Genomic DNA, 24263 nt, shown 5'->3' with positions numbered 1-24263 from the left:
CCTGAGTGCTGGAATGAAAGGTGTGCACCACCACTGTCCAGCTCTCCCTTCTCTATAGATATCTTACCCTCTCACTTACTAGTCCCCCTTTGACTTTCATGTTGTATAAAATGTACATATGTATTTATATTTAAATAAGATTCTTTATAATCCAAGAAGAATATATAGCTTATTTTTCTGAGGACTATTATTTGTTTGTGTGTGGTGTTTGCATATTAGTGTACAAGCTCACATGCCTGGGTGTGTGCATGTGGAGGCTGGAACAGGTCATTGGGTGTCTTTTTCTGCCACCTTTTGCCTTATTGCCATGAGACAAGGCGGGCACTGGGTAGTCACACTTAGAACCTCATGCTTAGAGAGCAAGCTCCCTTACCCACAGAGCCATTTCTAAGGGTTTGTGCTTATTAATTTGTTTTGAAACAGAGTCTCACAGTATAACCTTGGCTGGCCTAGAAGTCACTTTGTAGACCGTGCTGACCTCAAACTCCCAGCAGTCTGCCTGTTTGAACCTCCCAAGTGCTAGGACTAAAGGAAATGAGCTATGTGCCTGACCTTTTGTTTTTTAAACTAAATTTTTATCATTCACGTGTTAATTGCATCATAGGTACCTTGGAGACCTTGGCTTTAACACTGTTGGAGAATATAACCACCGTTTGGAGAGCAATAGAAAGGGTTTGCATTGCTGATGTAGTTTAGAGTTTAAATGGACGTTAAGACCAAAGGAGGAAGTCAGTTCTTGCATTCATGTGTTGTGAATTTATTTTTTCCTCATCATTTTATTTTATTGCTTTGTATATAGATCTTAAGTACTTTGCTTAAAAATTATAGTATTTCCTACTCTTTTTAGTTTTTCTTACAGTGGTAGAGAAGAATACTGTTTAATTCCTCAATCCCCTGACTGTATTGATCTTTAATAGTCTTAACCAGCAAGCCTGACAACCCCTTTCCTGACATCTGTCAATAGCAGAACAGTTTCATAGCTTCCTGTGTAAAGATAGATTTTTGCTGTTGTTTTGTTTACTTGAGTGGCTTTGGGCACCACACTGTTCTGTCAGCCAGCAAACTCGAAATTATAAACTTACATGATACACTCACAGAAGTCATACCATCCCTGTTTTGCATAGTCTCTTCATTAGAAGCAAGTCATAGATCTTGCCCACACTGAAGGGGTGAAATTTGGTCAAAAAATGTTTTGTTTTACTTACAAATGCCACATCTTACGGAGCCCGGCTCACCTCAAGCCCAGTGTAGTCAAGGATCTCCCTGCCTCTTCTCTTCCAGTGCTTGGGTTATAGCCGTGCGCCTCCATGCCTGCCCTGAGTTTGCTGTTTGGTTTTTCCTGATTCAGTTAACTAAAATTTAGTAGTAATTAGTATTCTTTCATTTTAGGAGTTGTTATGAAGTGTGTGCATGCATGTGTGTATTCCTCATGAGTGCAAATTCCCTCGGAGGATAGAAGAGGGTGTCAGGTCACCAAACCATCTTCCCAGCCCTCCAGATTTTCTGTCTAGTGGACTTAATTCCCATTACTACTGTTTGAGATTTAACATTCTGTTGAGAGAATATCACTTCTGTTGATGTTTCATAAGCAGTTGGCGTTTCCCACTTCTGTTACAGCTTGCCTGAGTCAGATTTTACACATGGGATTTTTCCTTCTTCCTGTGTTTCCCTTTCTTCCACATAGAAAAGAAATTTCATCTTTAAGATATATTTTAAATACTGTATTTTTAACAAATCCTTTTTCTATAAACAGATGGGAGTTATTTTTGAAACTATAACTTAAAAAAACAACTCATTTTCTTGTATAAATTTGTTCATAGTTTTTCTTCCCTGAGACAGATTGTTTGTGTGTTTACTTGTTATATTAAAACCATATTTCTTAAATGTCTCATGTGTCTGTGGTTAGTGTATTTGTAACTGTGTATCCAGAGACACCTACTGTAATTCACTGGAAGCAGTGTGCAAATATCTATCAGATAAAACAGATCCTTTTATTTGCATAAAAATAGTTTCTTCTAAAAGTAAGTAAATTATGTTAGGCTTCAGGCTAATAAACTTTCTGTATGACAAGTGAGGACAACAAGGTCTATGTTTTAAATAGTTCTGCTGTGGTGAGACAGTGCAGTTAAAAACATGTATTCTCTACTTCAGCTTAAGCTTTAGATTTCTTTTTTTTTTCTTTTTTTTTAATATTTTTTATTACATATTTTCCTCAATTACATTTCCAATGCTATCCCAAAAGTCCCCCATAGCGCCCCCCCACTTCCCTACCCACCCATTCCCATTCTTTTGGCCCTGGCATTCCCCTATATTGGGGCATATAAAGTTTGCAAGTCCAATGGACCTCTCTTTCCAGTGATGGCCGAATAGGCCATCTTTCGATACATATGCAGCTAGAGACAAGAGCTCCGGGGTACTGGTTAGTTCATAATGTTGTTCCAACTATAGGGTTGCAGATCCCTTTAGCTCCTTGGGTACTTTCTCTAGCTTCTCCATTGGGAGCCCTGTGATACATCCAATAGATGACTGTGAGCATCCATTCCTGTGTTTGCTAGGCCCCTGCATAGTCTCACAAGAGACAGCTATCTTTGGGTCCTTTCAGCAAAATCTTGCTAGTGTATGCAATGGTGTCCGCGTTTAGAAGCTGATTATGGGATGGATCCCTGGATACGGCAGTCTCTAGATGGTCCATCCTTTCATCACAGCTCCAAGCTTTGTCTCTGTAACTCCTTCCATGGGTGTTTTGTTCCCAATTCTAAGAAGGGGCACAGTGTCCACATTTTGGTCTTCATTCTTCTTGAGTTTCATGCGTTTAGTAAATTGTATCTTATATCTTGGATATCCTAAGTTTTGGGCTAATATCCACTTATCAGTGAATACATATTGTGTGAGTTCCTTTGTGATTGTGTTACCTCACTCAAGATGATGCCCTCCAGGTCCATCCATTTGGCTAGGAATTTCATAAATTCATTCTTTTTAATAGCTGAGTAGTACTCCATTGTGTAGATGTACCATAATTTCTGTATCCATTCCTCTGTTGAGGGACATCTGGGTTCTTTCCAGCTTCTGGCTATTATAAATAGGGCTGCTATGAACATAGTGGAGCATGTGTCCTTCTTACCGGTTGGGACATCTTCTGGATATATGCCCAGGAGAGGTATTGCTGGATCCTCCGGTAGTTACTATGTCCAATTTTCTGAGGAACCGCCAGACTGATTTCCAGAGTGGTTGTACAAGCTTGCAATCCCACCAACAATGGAGGAGTGTTCCTCTTTCTCCACATCCTCGCCAGCATCTGCTGTCACCTGAATTTTTGATCTTAGCCATTCTGACTGGTGTGAGGTGGAATCTCAGGGTTGTTTTGATTTGCATTTCCCTGATGATTAAGGATGTTGAACATTTTTTCAGGTGCTTCTCTGCCATTTGGTATTCTTCAGGTGAGAATTCTTTGTTCAGTTCTGAGCCCCATTTTTTAATGGGGTTATTTGACTTTCTGGAGTCCACCTTCTTGAGTTCCTTATATATATTGGATATTAGTCCCCTATCTGATTTAGGATAGGTAAAGATCCTTTCCCAATCTGTTGGTGGTTTTTTTGTCTTATTGATGGTGTCTTTTGCCTTGCAGAAGCTTTGCAGTTTCATGAGGTCCCACTTGTCAATTCTCGATCTTACAGCACAAGCCATTACTGTTCTATTCAGGAATTTTTCCCCTGTGCCCATATCTTCAAGGCTTTTCCCCACTTTCTCCTCTATAAGTTTCAGTGTCTCTGGTTTTATGTGAAGTTCCTTGATCCACTTAGACTTGACCTTAGTACAAGGAGATAGGAATGGATCGATTCGCATTCTTCTACATGAAAACAACCAGTTGTGCCAGCACCATTTGTTGAAAATGCTGTCTTTCTTCCACTGGATGGTTTTAGCTCCCTTGTCGAAGATCAAGTGACCATAGGTGTGTGGGTTCATATCTGGGTCTTCAATTCTATTCCATTGGTCTATTTGTCTGTCACTATACCAGTACCACGCCGTTTTTATCACAATTGCTCTGTAGTAAAGCTTTAGGTCCGGCATGGTGATTCCACCAGAGGTTCTTTTATCCTTGAGAAGAGTTTTTGCTATCCTAGGTTTTTTGTTATTCCAGATGAATTTGCAGATTGCACTTTCTAATTCGTTGAAGAATTGATTTGGAATTTTGATGGGGATTGCATTGAATCTGTAGATTGCTTTTGGCAAGATAGCCATTTTTACAATGTTGATCCTGCCAATCCATGAGCATGGGAGATCTTTCCATCTTCTGAGATCTTCTAGAATTTCTTTCTTCAGAGACTTGAAGTTTTTATTATACAGATCTTTCACTTCCTTAGTTAGAGTCAAGCCAAGATATTTTATATTATTTGTGACTATTGAGAAGGGTGTTGTTTCCCTAATTTCTTTCTCAGCCTGTTTATTCTTTGTGTAGAGAAAGGCCATTGATTTGTTTGAGTTAATTTTATATCCAGCTACTTCACCGAAGCTGTTTATCAGGCTTAGGAGTTCTCCGGTGGAATTTTTAGGGTCACTTATATATACTATCATATCATCTGCAAAAAGTGATATTTTGACTTCATCTTTTCCAATTTGTATCCCTTTGATCTCCTTTTGTTGTCGAATTGCTCTGGCTAGGACTTCAAGTACTATGTTGAATAGGTATGGAGAAAGTGGACAGCCTTGTCTAGTCCCTGATTTTAGAGGGATTGCTTCAAGCTTCTCACCATTTACTTTGATGTTGGCTACTGGTTTGCTGTAGATTGCTTTTATCATGTTTAGGTATGGGCCTTGAATTCCTGATCTTTCCAAGACTTTTATCATGAATGGGTGTTGGATCTTGTCAAATGCTTTTTCCGCATCTAACGAGATGACCATGTGGTTTTTGTCTTTGAGTTTGTTTATATACTGGATTACGTTGATGGATTTCCGTATATTGAACCATCCCTGCATCCCTGGGATGAAACCTACTTGGTCAGGATGGATGATTGTTTTGATGTGTTCTTGGATTCGGTTAGCAAGAACTTTATTGAGGATTTTTGCATCAATATTCATAAGGGATATTGGTCTGAAGTTTTCTATCTTTGTTGGGTCTTTTTGTGGTTTAGGTATCAGAGTAATTGTGGCTTCATAGAATGAGTTGGGTAGAGTACCTTCTGTTTCTATTTTGTGGAATAGTTTGTGAAGAACTGGGATTAGATCTTCTTTGAAGGTCTGATAGAACTCTGCACTAAACCCATCTGGTCCTGGGCTTTTTTTGGTTGGGAGACTATTAATGACTGCTTCTATTTCTTTGGGGGATATAGGGCTGTTTAGATCATTAACCTGATCTTGGTTCAACTTTGGTACCTGGTACCTGTCTAGGAACTTCTCCATTTCATCCAGGTTCTCCAGTTTTGTTGAGTATAGCCTTTGGTAGAAGGATCTGATGGTGTTTTGGATGTCTTCAGGATCTGTTGTTATGTCTCCTTTTTCATTTCTGATTTTGTTAATTAGAATGCTTTCCCTGTGCCCTCTAGTGAGTCTGGCTAAGGGTTTATCTATCTTGTTGATTTTCTCAAAGAACCAGCTCCTTGATTGGTTGATTCTTTGAATAGTTCTTCTTGTTTCCACTTGATTGATTTTGCCCCTGAGTTTGATTATTTCCTGCCGTCTACTCCTTTTGGGTGAATTTGCTTCCTTTTGTTCTAGTGCTTTTAGGTGTGTTGTCAAGCTGCTAATGTGTGCTCTCTCTAGTTTCCTTTTGGAGGCACTCAGAGCTATGAGTTTTCCTCTCATAGGATTTTCTGCCCTGTTGGCATTTCCAGCCCTCACTTGAGAGGCTCTAGCCATCTCCATGGTGCCAAGCCTTAGTTCTCTCCCAGACTCTTTGGTCTTGGGCCTTCTGCTGCAGCTAAGGCTGCACCTTTACTAATGGCTACTCCTGGATTCTCTGCAGGAACACCAGCCCTACCATGTGGGGCAAAGCTTCAGCTACTCTCCATGACCTGTTTATTCCTTCAACCCCAGTACCACGTGGGGCACTCTTACACATTGTTCAGCGTCCAGCTTGAGATTCAGCCTTTCCCTGCTGTGTGATGGCCTTAAGGAATACTTCCCAGAAGACTTAGCCTCAGTGATGCTGGACTTCCAGTAGTCCCAGATAGTTCCTCAGCACAGGTTTATCCCATAGATCCTTAATCCAGAATATTCCATGAACAGCCCTGACAGCTATGCTTTGTTCAGACTCCCATCAGTGTCTGCAATTTCTTTCAGCATTCTCACGTCTTAAGCTCCCGTAGAGCAGCCCCTCCCTTAAGGTCTGAGCATTCAGTGGCCTTTCTAGCCCAGAGATCCAGAATCCTTCCCCACATCAACACGGCCAGGTCTGTCACAGTAGCAGCCCTACCCTGTTGATACCAGGTTTGTTGCAGCTGCTTTCTGTTGGGGTGACCAAAAGCAGCTTGTGGGGGAAAGGGTTTATTTCAGTTTACAGGCTGAGTGAAGGTCGGCAGGAAGGGAAGTAGATTCCTTGGAGGAAAGCTGCTTACTGGCTTTTCCCCAGGTTCATTACCAGCTTTCTTAGAGCCCAGATCCACCTGCCTAGGGGTGGTGCCTTCCTCAGTGGCTGGGCCCTCCCATATCAATTAGCAGTCAAGAAAATGCTCCACAGACATGTCCACAGGCCAGCCTGATGGAGGCAATTCTTCACTTAAGTTCCCTGTATCAAGTGATAACTAGGACCAACCATTAACATATATGAACAAATACAATAGCTTGTACCATTATATAATAAATGGCATCCTCTGTATTTTCTTCTGATATATGCTACAAGAGTATTTTCTATTTCTCCTCATTTTAAAAGTTATGGCATTCTGCTCAACAGCAACTTCAGGTATAACGATGGTGCCACGATCATGTTGTAGCCGTGAGGAAACTGTGATGCTAGTAATTGACAAGATTGTTTAACGACACTTTGACAGTGTCTGAATTGCTAAGTGATGCATAGCTGTGGATGTGCAGTTTTCTTTACCTATGTTAGAACTATGTAAAATCAGAATGTTTGTTTGAAGAGACATACGAAAGGGAGGGTGACTTACATAGGAACCCAAAAAAGTACAAATTCAACATTGGCTTTCACATTTCTGGCTTTATATTAGCATCTCTCCATCTAAGCAGCATGCTCTACTCAGCTTTTCTACATCTTTTATTACATAGTGTTCTTAGTTCCTCAGTTTGTGTGTGTGTGTGTGTGTGTGTGTGTGCGTGCGTGCGCATGCCCATGCATGCTCATGTGGTGTGCCCCTGTGCGTGTGGACACCAGTGGTTGATACAGGTGTGTCTTTCTTCATTTTCCAGCTTATTTTTGAGAGATCCTACCACTGAACCTGGAATTGATTTAAATGTGCTACTCTGATTGGCCAGCAAACTATGGATCTTCTTATCTCTGTGCACTGCCCAGCCCTGGGGTTGTAGGAGTGCACACTCTACCTAGATTTTACATGGATGTGGAGACTCCTGGTTAGATCTGTATGTTTCTATAGCAGACATTTTACCAGCCAACTATCCTGTCAACCCCAGAGTTCCTCTGTCTTTAAAGGCTTATCTACTTTGTGTGGCCTGGGCTGTGAAACGATGTTTAAAGGCTGTGTTTTCTTCCATCTTGTCAGAAGAGTAGCAGCTCTGAGTCACTAAGCGAGAAGGGATCTGAATTGAAGAAAAGCTTTGATGCTGTGGTGTTTGATGTTCTTAAGGTTACGCCAGAAGAATACGCGGTGAGCTGTCTGTCTCTTGTTTTCCAGTTTTGCACTTAATTTATATACAGCATCTTTATTGAATTAGAATTTGTGGCCTCACAGATCTCCTCAGAAGAGGAGATGGGTTTTTAAAGCTGGATCTAGGAATAGTTAGAGAATAACACAAGAATGGAGCACGAGGGGTGAAGGGTGAGGGGTGAGGGGTGAGGGGCGAGGGCAGCTTTCTTCTGAAGGGGCAGCTGCCTGTTACCCCGTCAGGGTGGAGCAGAGATGATAACTTGGTCACTGCTGTGCTGGCTCACAAACAACTATGAACATGCTCACTATTTTTTTACTGATTTGAAATTTAAGAATTGAGAACTCTGATTTACCAACCATTGGAATATGAGTGATATAAAATTATCTAGAAAATCTTTTTAACTGACATAAGTGTTCATTGATTTAGATTTTTTTTTACCTCCTTTCATTAACTGAATACATTGCTTTTTTGGTCTTACCACTCTTACATTCTAAGAGTAAAATATTCTTGTTTGGTACCTTATGTGGTACCTTTCCCTGATTTCTCCTCTTAACATTTTTTCTCTTAACGCTTTTTTTATTTTTTTTTTTTTATTTTTTTTTTTTTTGGTTTTTCGAGACAGGGTTTCTCTGTGTAGTCCTGGCTGTCCTGGAACTCACTTTGTAGACCAGGCTGGCCTCGAACTCAGAAATCCGCCTGCCTCTGCCTCCCGAGTGCTGGGATTAAAGGCGTGCGCCACCACGCCCGGCTAACGCTTTTTTTAAAGAATGTATTTATTTTTTAAATATATGTGAATACACTGTCAATGTCTTCAGACACACCAGAAGAGAGCTTCAGACCCCATTACAGATGGTTGTGAGCCACCATGTGGTTGCTGGGAATTGAACTCGGGACCTCTAGAAGAGCAGTCAGTGCTCTTAACTGCTGAGCCATCTCCGGCCCTTAGCAGTTTTGTATTACATTTATTAGTTTTTGTGTGAGAAAGGGAGTCATATGCCATAGTGCACATGTACAGGCCAGAGGGCAGCTTTACAGTTGGTTCTTTGCCTCTACCATGTGGAGACCAGTGATTGAACTCAGGTTGTCAATATTTTGCTGAGACCCCTTGAGCCATTTCATGGATGACAGTGCCAAAGTATTTCCCCTTTCCTGCCTTACCTGGGAAGGAGATAACGAGGAGTTGTATTTAATGGTGCAAAGACTAAATTTTCTACTTTTTTTAAGTCCTAAAAGGCTACACAGTCAGTAATTTAGTATGGAGTACAAATTTTATTTTGAATAAATTTTGTTTATTTGTGTTTAGTTTGTTTACTTGTATATTGCCATCTAAACCAAACCAAATCCCTTTGTCTTACAGGGTCAGATAACACTAATGGATGTTCCAGTGTTTAAGGCTATTCAGCCAGATGTAAGTAGTTTTAAGAATATTCTTTGAATATAGAAGATAGTAAACCATAGTGTCTTAAGATGTTTAAGAAATTCAAATCATATTTTGTATTAATCATTAAATGTCTAAAGCTTGTAATGTCACTTAACCTATTCAGTCTTGAGACTCAGATGCCATTCATCATAGTGCATTCTTTAGTCAAAAATGGGATGTTTGAATCACTTGGTTATGGAAGGAAGGAATAGACTTAAGGAAGTTTTTACCCATGACGCTGAGATTTTTTAATGGGAAGGTGAAAATTAGACATAACTTAGTCTTTCCTTCTACCTTAATTTTTTATAATATGACTTATTTTAGCTTATTTACCTTTTAAAAATTATCGGGTATGCTCATGTGTTGTGAGTAGTGTGGATGCGTGTGTAGCTCATGTGTTGTGAGTGGTGTGGATGCGTGTGTAGCTCATGTATTGTGAGTGGTGTGAATGCATGTGTAGTTCATGTGTTGAGTGGTGTGGATGCGTGTGTAGCTCGTGTTGAGTGGTGTGGATGCATGTGTAGCTCATGTGTTGTGAGTGGTATGGATGCATGTGTAGTTCATGTGTTGAGTGGTGTGGATGCTTGTGTAGCTCATGTGTTGTGAGTGGTGTGGATGCATGTGTAGCTCATGTGTTGTGAGTGGTGTGGATGCATGTGTAGCTCATGTGTTGTGAGTGGTGTGGATGCATGTGTAGTTCATGTGTTGAGTGGTGTGGATGTGTGTGTAGCTCATGTGTTGTGAGTGGTGTGGATGCATGTGTAGCTCATGTGTTGTGAGTGGTGTGGATGCGTGTGTAGAGGTCAGGGAACAACTTTCATGAGGTCACTTCTCTCTCTACCCTCATGTGCCACTTGAACTCAGGGCTAGGATAGATGGTCCCAATATTGACACTTTAGAGGAGGACCACAAAACACATTTTTCTCACAATAAAAATAGAGACTAATATGACATATCTACCTACTCACTGTGAGTGCATGTGTGTGCGCTCAGGTACGTTTATAGTTTATCATTTAAAGGCCTGTGTATAATAATCTTGCTTCATTGATAAGCTAATAGTGACAGCTATCCTTTATATACCGCTGTCTTAGCTTACCTTGCATTGCTGTAACAAAATGCCTGAGGCGGGGTAATTATATAGAGGAGGTTTGTTTAGATACGAGTTTTCAGAGGCTGAAAGTTCAGAACCAGGAGGTATTATTTGTTGGACCTTGAGTGAAGGCCTCTGGCTGCCCCACAGTGTGGCAGGAAAGTAGAAAGGGAAATGGCATGTGCAGCAGAGCCAAGCATGGGTGTATTTATGACAACCACTCCTAGAGAGCCACCTCACTCCTGTGTGCGCCTGTGCTATAAGACTTTCCATAAGACTCGGAAAGCTTCCCTCATCTCCCTACATTAGAGACTCAGACAGCACATGTACCTTCAGAGATGCATTCAGGCCACAGCTAAACTATTATAAGAGCTCAGCATTGACAGTAGCCTTAGATTCGGGAAAGACAGGTTTTGCTCTTAGTAAGAATGTAAACTTGATCTTTGTCTCCCAAACAAAGCCATTTGATAACTCACGGTTGGTTCTTTGGGAATAGTGTGCATCATTTGTTGTGTTATATTCGGTCTGTAGTGACCCTGAATGCTGTAATAGCTGAAGTCCAGCACATCTGAGTGTGAACACATTATGCTTGTGATTTTTCTTCCGCATGTAGGCTACTTAATGTGTTAGTATCTCAAGTTTGCTGCCTATCAAGTGAAGGGAGAGCTGGCCGCGTGACCTCCCAGCCCTGTCATTTCCATAAGTTGTCCTTCTCGAACAGTGCAGAGGGGTTAAAAAAATAGTTATGGGTTAATAGGAGACGAAGAACTGTGTACTCTATAGATAATGGTAGACAGAGAATGTTGTATTTAAATGATCAAAACAAACACCTTGGAGCATTCATTCCTGTTTTTCCTGAGAAGCCCGTCTGCCACCTTGATTTCAACAGTCTTCTAAGAATCATTTTTCCTTTAGAATAAAATATTCTTGCTATTGCTCTTTCGTCTGACTCACATAAGCCATGGACATCTGGTCTCATTTATTTAACTGTATATTATGTAGTAGCCACATTATTCAGTATCAAGGAGTAGGTCAAATCAATGGGTGACTTATTTAACCTCCAGGAGCCACAATATTTCAGCTTGTAATCAGGATAACATTTTTATTGAGATATTTTATACTCCCCCCCCCCCCGCCCCCATGCTAAGTTTTGTGAATTCCAGGTTTACCATCAGATGACGGTATTCTTTCACCTGGAGTAGCCCTCTTTCGGGTGCTGTGAAATGGATGACTTGGAGGTTGGACATGGTACACTAGATTGTTACTTGAAGACATAGACTTCCATTTTAAGAGAATTTTTTAAAAATTTCTCTTGGGACACTGAACAATGCTTTGAACCTTCAAAGTTGATTCCCAGTCCACCACCTTTTTGAGACAAGGTCTTAGGTAGCCCACGCTAGCCTGGAACTCAGTATATGTAGCCAAAGACATAAGACCGCGAGCTTCTGATAGTTCTTCCTCCACCTCCTAAGTGCTAGAATTTTAGGTGTGCACTACTGCACCCAATACCCAATTCTGTATTGTCAGCACCTCAATCCAAAGAAGCCATCTTCTCTCCACCAATCATAGCAGCACTTCCTCACTTGATCTGTGTGGTCACTCACTGTGCCCAAACACCCAACAGAACCAACTTCCTGGAGGAAAGATCTGGGCTTGTGGTTTGAGAGAGTCCATCCTGGTGGGGAAAGCAAGGTGCAGCCGAGCAGTTATTACCTTGTAGGCCATAGAGCAGAGCAAAGAGGTAAGCTGGCCCTCAGCTGGCCTCCCCTCAGCCCATAGTTTGGTGTTCCCTCACTCAGAGTGGGTCTCCTTTTAGTTACCATTGGAAAACCCTCACAGACACACCTGGACACATGCATCCATTCCCTTTGACAGTGCTGGTAAACTGTTACGGGGAGCTTCTGCTGTGACCCCTGAGGTCTGTTTTCTCAGGTAGCCATGGTAAGCAGTGTTGAAGTGTGCTCATGTGATCTCCGCTCACCACCTCAGTGGTCTCACTTGCTTTGAAGATGAGCAGGATCTGAATCCCTTCATTGTTTTGCCACCTTCTTGCTTCTAAGCACATTTTCTACTGTTTTTGGTCTAGCAAAATGACCTCGTTTCAGTCCTTCATCCCCCAGCCAGTGCCTGTCATGCCTAACTCCCTCTTCCTCCTTGAGTTATCTGGTGGTGTTAGTTAGACTTCCTTGCTTTTCTACAGATCCCCGACATCTTACATGTGTTATCTGACAGAACTGTTTACGTTGTGATGCTGTCAGCTTCGTGTCTGTTATGTGTTAGGCACTGCTTTAGTTGCTAGAGACCCAACAAAAACGTACACTGAAATTTGTTCCTCAGTTGCATGTTTGAGTGAAGTGAGTTAGACAGTGTTACATGAACATTACAGTGGAGAGCATAGGGCACAAGGTGTAGTGGTCTTCAGTGTTGACGCGATAATCAAGTCTTCACTGAACAGCACTGTAAGGAGGTGAGACTGCGAACTGTTAGTGTGTTTGGGGAAATGTGTTCTCGTGAGGAACTGGTGAGCAAAGGCTAGTGGATAGCAACCCTGTAAGCTGGATGAAAGGGCTGTGCACGAGAGGACTGGAGTGAGGGCAGGGTGGGTGTGTTACCGTGGAGAGCATTACTCTGATGAAGGTGGTAAGCCTTTGGGGACATTGTTTGCTTTTAATTATGTGTGTGTTTATTAAGCGCCCTTTCCTGACTAACAAACAGGCCCACTCTCCATCCACAGTGGCTTTTTTATCTCTCTTCTTCCTTCACTTTCCACGGCCAATTGCTATGTGCTTTGAGGCTGCCGTGAAATCTGCTGCTTCAGTACACAGTTCTAAATACATTCTTTCATTTGTTTATTTTTAAAGTAGTGCTGGTTAGCAAACTCATGCCTTGCTCACGCTGTGGTACTTCACCCTAGATGCTAAATACATTCTGTCCCCTCCCCTCCCCTCCCCTCCCCTCCCCTCCCCACCCCACCCCTCCCCTCCCCTCCCCACCACTCCCCTCCCCACCCCTCCCCTCCCCTCCCCTCCCTCGAATTTTCCTATGTTCTGCCCCCCCCCCCCCCCCATATTTTCAAAGGTGAAAAGGTTTGTTTTATTTTAATTCAGTCATGGCAGCAAAGCATGGTAAAGTGGAGACATTTTTGTCAGGGTTATCCAGAAAGCAGAGAAAGGGAAATGCCAGTACGTTATAGTTTTGTTTGTTTTGTTTTGTTTTTTTTTTTTTTTTGGTTTTTGGAGACAGGGTTTCTCTGTATAGCCATGGCTGTCCTGGAACTCACTTTGTAGACCAGGCTGGCGTCGAACTCAGAAATCCGCCTGCCTCTGCCTCCCAAGTGCTGGGATTAAAGGCGTGCGCCACCACTCCCGGCCTGTTATAGTTTTTTTTTATAGAAGATTTTTCTTTTGTTTTTATTTTATGTGTATGTTTTGCCTGCATATGGGTTTCTGCAGCATATGGTACGCAGAGGATAGTGCTGGAACTCCTGGTACTTGAAGTCATAGACTATGTGGGTGCTAGAATCCTAACCAAGGCCTCTGTAAGAGCTATAGATGCTCTTAACCACTTACCCGTCTCCCGAGCCCATTTCATTTCAATACACTTAAGGATGGCAAGTCAGAAGAGTTGTGAGTTTTGTTTTGTTTTGTTTTTTCAGCTTTGCTGTTCATAAATTGTGCCACTAATGTAGCCATCTTTGACTTTAAAAAGCTTAACCTGTGGGGGGTGGGGGCTGGTGGTGGTGGTGGTGATGGTGGTGATGGTGGTGGTGGTGGAGGAGGAGGAGGAGGAGGAGGAGGAGGAGGTGATAGTTACTTGAAACTGCAAAGTCTTTTAAGTAAATCTCAGAAGTAGGTGATTTCAGAACCAGGGGTCAGCTATATGTAGATACAGCCATTAGGAGAGCTGCTGTCAAAGCTACAGCCATCTTCAGAAGTGGTAACAGTAGAGGGACCACCATGAGTCAGGTTCCTATGGATTGTAGGTCTGTCACCCATACAATGGCAGGAAACTGTGTTTCCCTTGTGGTGAGTTGAAGCACTGACTACTAATCACTCCCACCTTCTTAAACTATTTGTAGCCAGTTTTACAAATCTGTTCCTAGTGCTCCGTGATTTCTAAAGGTGACATGCTTTCTGTGGACAGAGGCTGTTGTTTTGTTCCCCTCTGCTAGAATATTTTAGGTTTCTTCCCTGACACTGGATCTTCTAAGAACGAAAAGTTAGCTGGGAGGCTTTGTACAGTCATTAATTTCTAATATTTCTGGCACCAAGCTCTTGTAGAAGTCTTTCGCATACACATGGAGCTGGTCGGTATGACATCTCTCTGGATCATGAAGAAAGTTGTTACACATCCATAGGGCCTCGTCTGCGTGCGAGCTCTGACTGATTGTAAAAGTTCTCCATTGCATTCATTACTCTTCTGTTGCTCTGAAGAAATTCCATGGCCAAGGCAGTATACAGAGGGAGTTTGTCTAGACTTACGGTTCCAGAGGATTAAGAGTCTGTCACAGAGAGGGGAGCATGGCAGCAGGCGAGGTGTGGCTGGTGGAGTGGGAAGCTGAAGGCTCCTTGTCTTGAACTGCAGGCACAAAGCAGAGAGAGCAGGCTAACAAGCCTGTGAGGCTTTTACTCTCAGCGCCCCATACTTCCTCCAGCAAAACCTCACCACCCCCAGAACAGTACCACCAATTGGGAACCAAGTATTCAAGTGCCTGCAGCTGTGGGGGACATTTATTACTGAAACCACCATATCCATCCTACTATGTTCATAGGAGTGGGGTAGTTTTGTCTTTTGTGAATTCTCTAATGTTCTGCAAAGCTTGTATTCTTCTGAAGTCATTGCTGCATTTATTGTGCTAGTGGAGTTTCTCTTCAGGGTGAATTTTGTATTTTTCAGTATAGGGTAAGGTATGCCAGAAAGTTGGCTTAAAATCCAGAAATACTGCCTAGTATTTCCATAGACTTTAATTAAGGGTTGAATTGTATTTGAAATCTGCCTCTTACAAAGTTTCTGTTGCTGTGACCGCTTAGGAAAGAAGGGTTTCCTTGGGGCTTACAGTTTCAGAGAGAACCATTACGGTATAAAGCCTGTGGCAGGCCAGCATGGTATTGGAGTACAGCAGCTGAGAACTCACAGCCTGGCCCACAAATGAAACAGAACACTCACTAAGAATAACTGGAGGCCTTCGAAGCCTTAAACCCTTCCATGGTGACACACCTCCAACAAGGCTGCACCTCCCAATTCCTTCCAAACAGCCACCAACTAAGGACCAAGTAGTCAAATGCCTTATGGGGACATCTCGTTCAAACCACCATGCAAGGTTCTCATATGTTTTTTTTTTTTGTTTGTTTGTTTTTGTTTTTTTGTTTTTTTTCCTTTTGAGACAGGGTTTCTTTATGTAGCCCTGGCTGTCCTGGAACTCACTTTGTAGACCAGGCTGGCCTCAAACTCAGAAAACTGCCTGCCTCTGCCTCCCAAGTGCTGGGATTAAAGGTGTGCGCCACCACCGCCCAGCTTCTCATGTATTTTTAAAGGACAAAGTCCACCAAAAAATTTTCTAACAAACATTACACTGCATGAAGAGAATTCTACATTTTAATTCTGAGCAACCACAGAGCAAAATTATTTAGAATAAGCAGTTCTCTATGTATAGACTTCTTCTCTCCCTGGCATGCCCAGTACAGTCCAGTAGCCACAGGCTCAGTAGTCTGAATCTGAAGATCCTCATGAGCTTGGGACATTGTGGATTTTTTTCTGTTTTTAGATTAGGTACCTTTGAAAATTGGAAAATTTCAAATGTAAAACACTTCTTGCCTAAGCCTTTCATATAAGACATATAATTAACCTATATAAAATAAGACACAATCCGTTGGTAACACTTCATTGTCACTGTGAATGTAAATTTATTTAAGCCTTTTATAGTAAATTTAATATTTATCATCCAAAGTACTTCATTATGGGATAATGCTGAATAAGCCTGCAGGTGCATTGTGTTAGGTATTACAAGTGACCTGGAGGTGCTTTAACGTGTAGTGGATGTAGGGCAGGAGGGATGGATGGCTCAAGGGCTAAGAGCACTGGCTGCTCTTTTGCAGGTCTTGAGTTCAATTCTCAACAATCACATGGTGGCTCACAACCTTCTATAATGTGATCTGATGCCTTCTTTTGTCATGCAGACATACGTGCAAATAGAATACATAAAATAAGTCTTTATAGTGGAGGACTGCATAGGTCATTTACAAATTAATTATTTTTATGATTTTTTAATGGGCAGGAGATCCTAGAACTAGTCTTCTGTTAGAACTCTCTCAGTTTTATTATTTACTAGGAATGAACATGGCTCATCTGTGTGATTGAGACACTCTAGAGATTGTGGGAAAATCCTAGCTAAATTGGGAAAATCTTATTAATTATGAATCTTATTAAGACATTTTGGAAAAATTTATTCTATGAGACATTTCTTGTAGGATGTGTAAAAGGCTTTCTCTGCAAATATTTTTATGTCTCCAAAAGGCTATAATTTTAGCAGCATACAAAATTTTTAACAAATATTTTTCTGTTTTAGTAAAAATAATCAATGCATTAAACTGTAAGCAGGTCATGGACTTAGTGAGAGAGTGGAAGCTGTTGAAAGCCTTGTATGTTAGAATAACATAGGCACTCAGTTAGAAGCACGATGCAGCTGCCTGTCAGTGTGTGTCTGTTGTTCTCATCTTGAGTATCTTAGGACATAGTAAGGTCAGGTTTCCATCGGGACCAGGGAAGGCAAAGAAGAAAGTTGTTTTGGCATTTGCTTCTGTGGAAGCAGGAAATAGCTTCTGTCTTTATCCCTAATCTCATTAGAAGGTGGTCATCAGGGAGGAGGGAAGGAAGGCTTGAATACATTAGAGAAGAGGGCCTTACCCTGTTAGGTTGCATAGTTTCAGGGGTTTATTTTCGTTTTTAATAAAAATGCGGACATGATGGAATCCCATCCATGGTGGCGACTTGTATAGCCTTATAGTTGGGTACAATGGATGCCCTATCTCTTTCTAGCTTTCACTTTGAACACGGAGCTACCTCACCAACAGTCAGCCTTCTCACAGGCACCCTCTGTCCTATCGCTTCCCTCCCTCAATCTTTAGGATCCCACTGTTTTCTGTCCTCCCTTGGTCTCTGTCTACATGCTGGTCTATATTGGCCTTTTCTCTGCTTCTGTCTATAGGTATCCTTACATCATCACCCTTAGAACAGTCCTTTTAAGAGTGTTGGAACCTACAAGACCTAAGAGAAGCTGTGACTCCTGTGAATTGAGTCATTCTCTCATAGGGTAGGTGGTCATCAGCTGTGGGGTTTGCCCTCCTTGTGCTTCTGAAATAAATGCAACTGGAAATTGATCTTGATAGGTAATGATTCACAGTGAGTCCATGCCTGTTCTGAAATTCATTTTAGCAACGATTACCATTGTTTTATATATTTGAAGATTGTCTTTCCTGGCTGTGCTTAAAATGGCAAGTGAGCACATTAGAGCAAATCTTAATGGTTCAGGGCTGAGGTGAGCACTTACATAGCACACCTAGACAGTCCTGTCTGTTCTTACGCTAGACCCTTACAAAGAGTCACTGACTCACTTGAGTTTGGGGTGTTTGTGTGAGATTCATGAGTGCAGGATTCTGTGTGACCAAGGCGTCAGTATAAATAAGACAGAGCAAAAGCATGATACTATAGTGTTATTTGTAGGAAGATCCTAGAGTCTGAAACGTAACGAGAAAAGACCATTCGGAAGTTTTAAATTTTCTGTTTTGCTCTGAGGAGCTCAGATAATTTTAGTTTGTAAAATGAACCGACAGTGTCTAGATTAAACAAAGAGCGATCTAGTGAGTTGTATATGCAGAGTAACCAAGCCTTGCTTTTCTGACCCGGCTTCCCCCAACCACCAGGTGGCCTTTGGAACATTTCAGGTTGTTTGTTCAGAGTAACTACTGGCATGTGAGCCACAGGGACGGTTCTGAAACGCGTTCTTTTGGAAGGAAGGGATAGAAGAGAAGGAATGGAAGAAAAGAAAATTAAAGTTTTATAGAAAATTGCAAAACCTGAACAGAGAAATCTTCCATGCCTTTTACCTGTTCTTTTTTTTTTTTTTCACTTGTATTTTGACTGTGTAGTACTACATCAAAATAGAAAAGTGATGCCTGTGCCATGCATGCCTGTGTAGTTCTGTGATGTTTTATTATACAAGCAGAGCTGTGCTGCCTCATATACTGGAAACAAATCTTCCTTGGCGCCCCCCCCCAACCTTCGACCCCCTTTAAGTTACAACTATCTCCCTACCTGCCCCCAGCCTGCCTTCCTTGATTATTTTCTTCTGCCTTTTGGAATTTCTGACTTCTTCTTTTGACTCTTCCTAAGATCCCAGGATTACTCTTTACTTTAATCAGTGGGTTTCCAATTATGTTTTTTTTTTTTCCCTGTGGCAGTTTGCTCAGTTTGAAGATCTTACATCTTATGTTTTTGTTTATTGATGTTGAGAAATGAACCCAGGGCCTCACTCATGTTAGGCATAAGCTCTACCACCAAGCTACATCCCCAGCTGTTCTGTTCTCTTCCTGTGCGTGCGTGAGTGTGTGTGTGTGTGTGTGTGTGTGTGTGTGTGTTGCACTGTACATTCACGCACATGTAGGTATGTGAATGCTACAAGCACTTGTGGAGGTCAGAGAACAACTTGCGGGCCCTTGGACCCTGTGAGAATTAACTCGAGTCAGGGAGCAGGCAGATTGACCCACTGAGCCACCCTTCCTCCTTCCCTGGTTTGCCCGTCTGTTTTGAGCTTGTGTCTACTGCTCTCTGGGAATGAGCACACACAGTAGCATGTCTGAGGATCTTTCCTGTCTGGAGAGGATCTCCAGCCTTTCTTATTTTACCGGGTGTAGAATTCTAGAACTTTGAAGTTGGTGCTTTCAGTTCCCGAATAGCATTCTCTCAAGATAATTTGTACTTTAGAAAAATTGAACATAAGATTTATTTTATTGCTTTAAATCTCATTTTCTCAGGCCCCTGCTTTTGTAAATTTTTAAAAATTGTTTTGATGCTATGCTTTGGCTTCCCTTCCACATACTTCATGTTTGTACTAAGCCATAGGAGGGTCAATTGTTATCTTGGCAATTTTCTTTAATTGCTACTTTCTTGCATCTCTTAAGGTTTTTGTTGTTTAAATGTTAACACATAAATTCTTACTTACTATCCAATTAGGGTCTTGGTGGATTTTGCCAACAGGTGTTGTGTTATTCAGGGTTCTCTAGAGGAACAAAACTGATAGAATGAATCTATCAGTCTGTCTGTCTATCCATCCATCAATCCATCTATATCTAGAAAGGGCATTTGTCAGACTGACTTGCAGGCAGTGGTCCAGCTAGCCCAACAATGGCTGTCTACCAACAGAAATTCCAAGAATCCAGTAGTTGTTCAGTCCCTGAAGCTGGATGTCTCAGCTGGTCTTCAGTCCACACTGGAATCCTAAATAAGTAGGCTCGAATGCCAGTGAAGGAGTGGACTTGCCATCCCATCCCGAGTGAGGGCAAACAGGCAAAGAGCAGAAGCTTCCTTCTTCCATGTCCTTTGTATAGAATTAGGTGGTAGCGTACGTTAAGGGACATTGTTTTAGTATCTCAAAAATTAAATAGAATAACCACTGATATTCTCCTAGTTGATATTTACACTACATGATAAAGAAATCAAGGAAAATATACAATTATATGTGCAAATACATTTTGAACAAAATATGGCAGTTATAGTAAATTTTCTCATCTATCAAAGACTAATGATGGCATATTTTTCTTTCTCTGATTTCTTTTGTTGCCTACCCAAAGGATTTTTCTTTTTTTGTCATGAGCCCTTTTCTCTGATGGTTTTTGCTATATTATAGAACTTCTCTGATAGACCTAAAATTTATAGGCAGAAACTCTCCTTTAAAATCAGATGAATTCAGTTCTACTAGCATACATGCATCAGAACATTTTGAATGGTGGTATATACTAGACATATGTATGTGTTTCATTTACATTCAGTATGATAGGGAGATAATAATCATAATTTTGAAGCAGCAAGGCAAAAGTGACATTTTTGAGCTATCTGTACCAGTTGTGTTTATTTCTTTTATATCACAAGGAGTACGTATATTCTGCAGCCTACATTTATAATTAAAAACGATTCAGTTATTTTTATTTTATGTGGATGGGTGTTTTGCCTGAAACCACGTTTGTGTAACACTTGAGTGTGTGGTGCCCACAGAGGCCAGAAGAGGGCATATGATCTCCTGGTTGGATTTACAGACAACTGTGAGCCACCATGTAGCTGCTAGTTAGTTAAACCCTGATCTTCCATAAGATCCAGCAAGTGTTCTTAACTGCTAAGCCATCTCTCCAGCCCTCAGTAGTTCATTTCAAGTAAAGGGGATTAGTGTATAATTTTTTTTAAGTTTCTTTTTCTTTTAATACAAGATCTTGAGCCACTTGAATTCTATTCTTAGAACACTGGAGTGATCAAGAATTTCTTTACTAAACAGGTGTCTGCAAATATCTGAAGTCAACAACTGTCAGATCAAAGAATGAGATGTTTTCAAACAATTAATTGTGGACCTGAGAGTTGGCTCAGTGGGACTGGACTTTGAATCCCTAGCACTTATGTGAAAGACCAAACCAGACAGTCTGTTTGCAAACCTGAGCACTTGATGGAACATGACTAAAGGGAAAGATGGAGCCTGGTGGCTGGGGATGGCTATGGCTAAGCCAGTCTAGCTAAAATGGGAGTTCCAGGTTCAGTGAGAGGCCATCTCAAGCACTGAGGTTGAGAGTGACTGAGAAAGCACCTGATGTTGGCCTCTGCCCTATGCATCCACATATCCAAGGCAAGCCACAGCACATGCACACATGTACGTCACACCGTGTAGCTGTACAAAGGAAGAAAGAACAAGCTACTTGGGTTGTCACTGACTGATTGAATAGGTTGACAGTCAGCAATGTTTATTAAGTGTGATAGGGTATTCAACCAGAGGACACTCTGTCATACTCTGACTATGAAATACAAGTTTGTCTATATTCATTTAGATAATTTGCATATAATCTAATAAATTTGTTTTAGCTTTTACAGAATTATTAGTATTGTTATGTATTCCTATTGGTTGTTCCAGAAAAGAACATACACAGTCTTTACTGTTTAAATTCCCTAATGTAAGAAAACTGAGCTGTTTCTTACATGTAATTTATACTTAATTTTTGTTTTAATTTTCTAGGAACTTTCAAGTTGTGGATGGAATAAAAAAGAAAAATATAGTTCAGCACCAAATGCAGTTGCTTTCACAAGAAGATTTAATCACGTGAGTCATACTTGATTGGTGTGAGAGGGCGTGCATGCACATGTGGGAGGAAGCCAGAGAGTATTGTCTAGTGTCTCCTTGTCATTACCACCAGCCCATCTTGAGACTCTCAGTGAACTCTGAGCATATGGACTGACTGTACTTGCTGACCAATAAGTGCCCAGAATCCTGCTGTCTCTGCAGACCCTCCCACCCCAATTCCAACGCTGTCTTCCCAGCTTTTTACATAATGCTTGAGATGCAAACTTCTTGGGATCAATCTCGAGTTGCCAACCTCGAAGCTTGGTGGCTTTTTTACCTGCTGAGCCATCTTGTCAGCCTCTGATAAGTGGTTTTTAAGTCTGTTTTGTTTTGTTTGCTTAAATTAGTGCTTCATTGAATTCAAAGACATCACAAAACTTTTTACAGTTTGTGTTTGTGTATATAGGTGTGTTTTGTCTACATGTGCATCTGCACACCAGAAGAGGGCATCAGCTTCCATTACAGATGGTTCTGAGCCACCATGTGGATGCTGGGAATTGAACTCAGGTCCTCTGGAAGAGCAGCCAGTGCTTTTAACCCATGAGCCATCTCTCCAACGCCATCACAAAACTTTTAAAATGAAATTTTTATTTTTTATTTCATGATATTTTCTTTTAGTTATAAGAAAACCATAGTCAAAAATAACTATAGCAAATCTATCAAGAAGAATTTAATGTTAATTTTTGGTTAATTTTTAATTTTTATTTTCAGGTAAGCTTTTGGGTTGTAAGAGAAATTCTCCATGCTCAAACACTGAAAATAAGAGCAGAAGTTTTGAGCCACTATATTAAGACTGCTAAGGTAAGTATGACTTGATCTTTAGTTAACCCATTCAGAATTATTTTAAGTGAATATCTGTTTATATCTGTTTATTGGTCCTAGAAAATAAGGCCTGTTGAGTACATTGAACGCCTCTTTTCTCTGCCTTTCTCTTTATTCTTGGTCATCCCCCTGCCCCATTTATCTAGTCAGGGGTTAGATTATGGTAAATTACAGTATTTGTCAAATATTAGACTATGTTGATGGAGAAAGTCATGTAGTATTCACTTAAAGAATACATAATGCTTTTGTTACTGGGGTTTTGGTTTGGTTTGTTTGTTTGTTTGTTTTTTTCTATTTATTTATTAAATTGTGAAATGAACCACCCAGCTATATAGAAAATAACACTTTGCAGGCTGGAGAGATTGGCTTGGTGGTGAGCACGTGCTGCTCTTGCAGAGGATACAGGTTTACTTCCCAACACACAGTTGGTGACATGATGGCTCCTTCTGCCTTGCACGAGCACCAGGCACTCAGTGGTCCATGGGCACACATGTATGGAAAACACTTATATACATAAAATAAAAGTGCATTAATCTTAACAAAAGACCTTAAGACCTTGAACTTGTGTTTTCCAACCTCTGACACCCAGGACTAAGATTATGGGTGTGAACCACAGGCCTCTCCTAGAGTCTAGTTTAAAAGAATAGCACATACGACGCTAACAGGAACACTGAGGAGTTGTTGAGAGGCATAGATAATAAACAGAGTTGGAGAAAGCAGCATGGTTTTCAAGGATAATCTGAGTTTCAGAGGGAGGAACAGAAGATTGCAAAGGGAGACAGTAAGATCAACTTGTAATGACTCGAAATTCATGAGTGTTGATGGATCCAGTCTTCATCATTGTTTGTCATGCGTGGAATAGTCAGGTCTTCCCTGACCTGTGAGTTGAGAGGTGGGATAGTAAAACAGAGATGCTCTGCTTATGATTTAAGTTGGACTTCTTCCTGTATTTTCCCTGAGTACAGGAAACAATCTTATTCTAACATTCTGTGGCACTAGGTGGCAGGACTAGCCTTCCTCATGTATAAGATTTTACAGACACATTAGAGGAATTTTTAAAAGCATTCTTTGTAAGACGTTAGGTAAGTATTAGTTTTTAACTAAAGAAAGTAATGGCTTTCCCCATAGATTCTGAGTTGGTTTTTTTTTTCCCCATTTATTTGTATGTTTTTGTCCATACAGACTACAATTTTTCTTACCAAATGATTTCTCTCCAGACTCTCTGACCTATATTTGACAGCCTTTGCTTTTATTGCAAGCCCCATGCCCTGTTTTCCTTATTGCTATTAAATCATATTCTGACACTCTATGTCTTTTGTGTTCAGTTTGTAATAAAGGCTCACGTAGGTCATACCCTTTAATATCTGTTATAGTCAGTATTCTCTAGTGAGAGAACCAACAGCACTCTGTACAAACAGTGTATAGTGAGTCACATACAAAATGCAAAACAAGATTTAGGAAATCAGCTCCCAGTATTGATGGGACTGGCAAGTCTGGAAACATTAGGGCATGACAACAAGCCGCAAACTCAGGCAGGAGCAGAGGCGGAAGTGTCAAGGTGCCATTTCTTCTTTTCTTTCTAGGTCCTCTGCATGTTTAGGCATCCATCAAGTCTCATGTGGCACTTAGTCTCCAGTAAATGTTTAATATACATTCCTTTAGTGACTAGTTCCTCCGCTGGATTATAGAATCCTGTGTGAAGGTTTATCTCCTGTTGCATGTGTACTGTTTTGTTTGAATTTGCTCTTTTTGGTTTTTCAATTAAGTGCTCACTATGGGGCTTA

General features: G+C 41.0%; 1 protein-coding gene across 6 annotated transcripts in view; it reads left to right on the top strand.

Annotated features, from left to right (window-relative positions):
• Ralgps2 (Ral GEF with PH domain and SH3 binding motif 2) overlaps positions 1 to 24263 on the top strand; it is a 137244-nt gene that overhangs the window by 31892 nt on the left and 81089 nt on the right. For 5 of the 6 annotated variants that reach the window (XM_021173203.2, XM_021173192.2, XM_021173198.3 and 2 more), the window contains exons 3-6: positions 7671 to 7775; positions 9134 to 9184; positions 21553 to 21636; positions 22369 to 22458. In XM_021173203.2, the coding sequence (XP_021028862.1) occupies positions 7671 to 7775; positions 9134 to 9184; positions 21553 to 21636; positions 22369 to 22458 (330 nt within the window). Of the gene's footprint in view, positions 1 to 7670; positions 7776 to 9133; positions 9185 to 17490; positions 17596 to 21552; positions 21637 to 22368; positions 22459 to 24263 lie in introns of those variants that run through there. The other variant, XM_029474575.2, reaches the window with a different exon arrangement.

The sequence above is a fragment of the Mus caroli genome, unplaced genomic scaffold (genome assembly GCF_978045245.1).
Source record: "Mus caroli unplaced genomic scaffold, Mus_caroli_1 scaffold_1, whole genome shotgun sequence".
NCBI classification, from domain to species: domain Eukaryota; kingdom Metazoa; phylum Chordata; class Mammalia; order Rodentia; family Muridae; genus Mus; species Mus caroli.
Note: the sequence above shows the minus strand (reverse complement) of the source record. Positions and strands in the feature narration are given on the sequence as shown.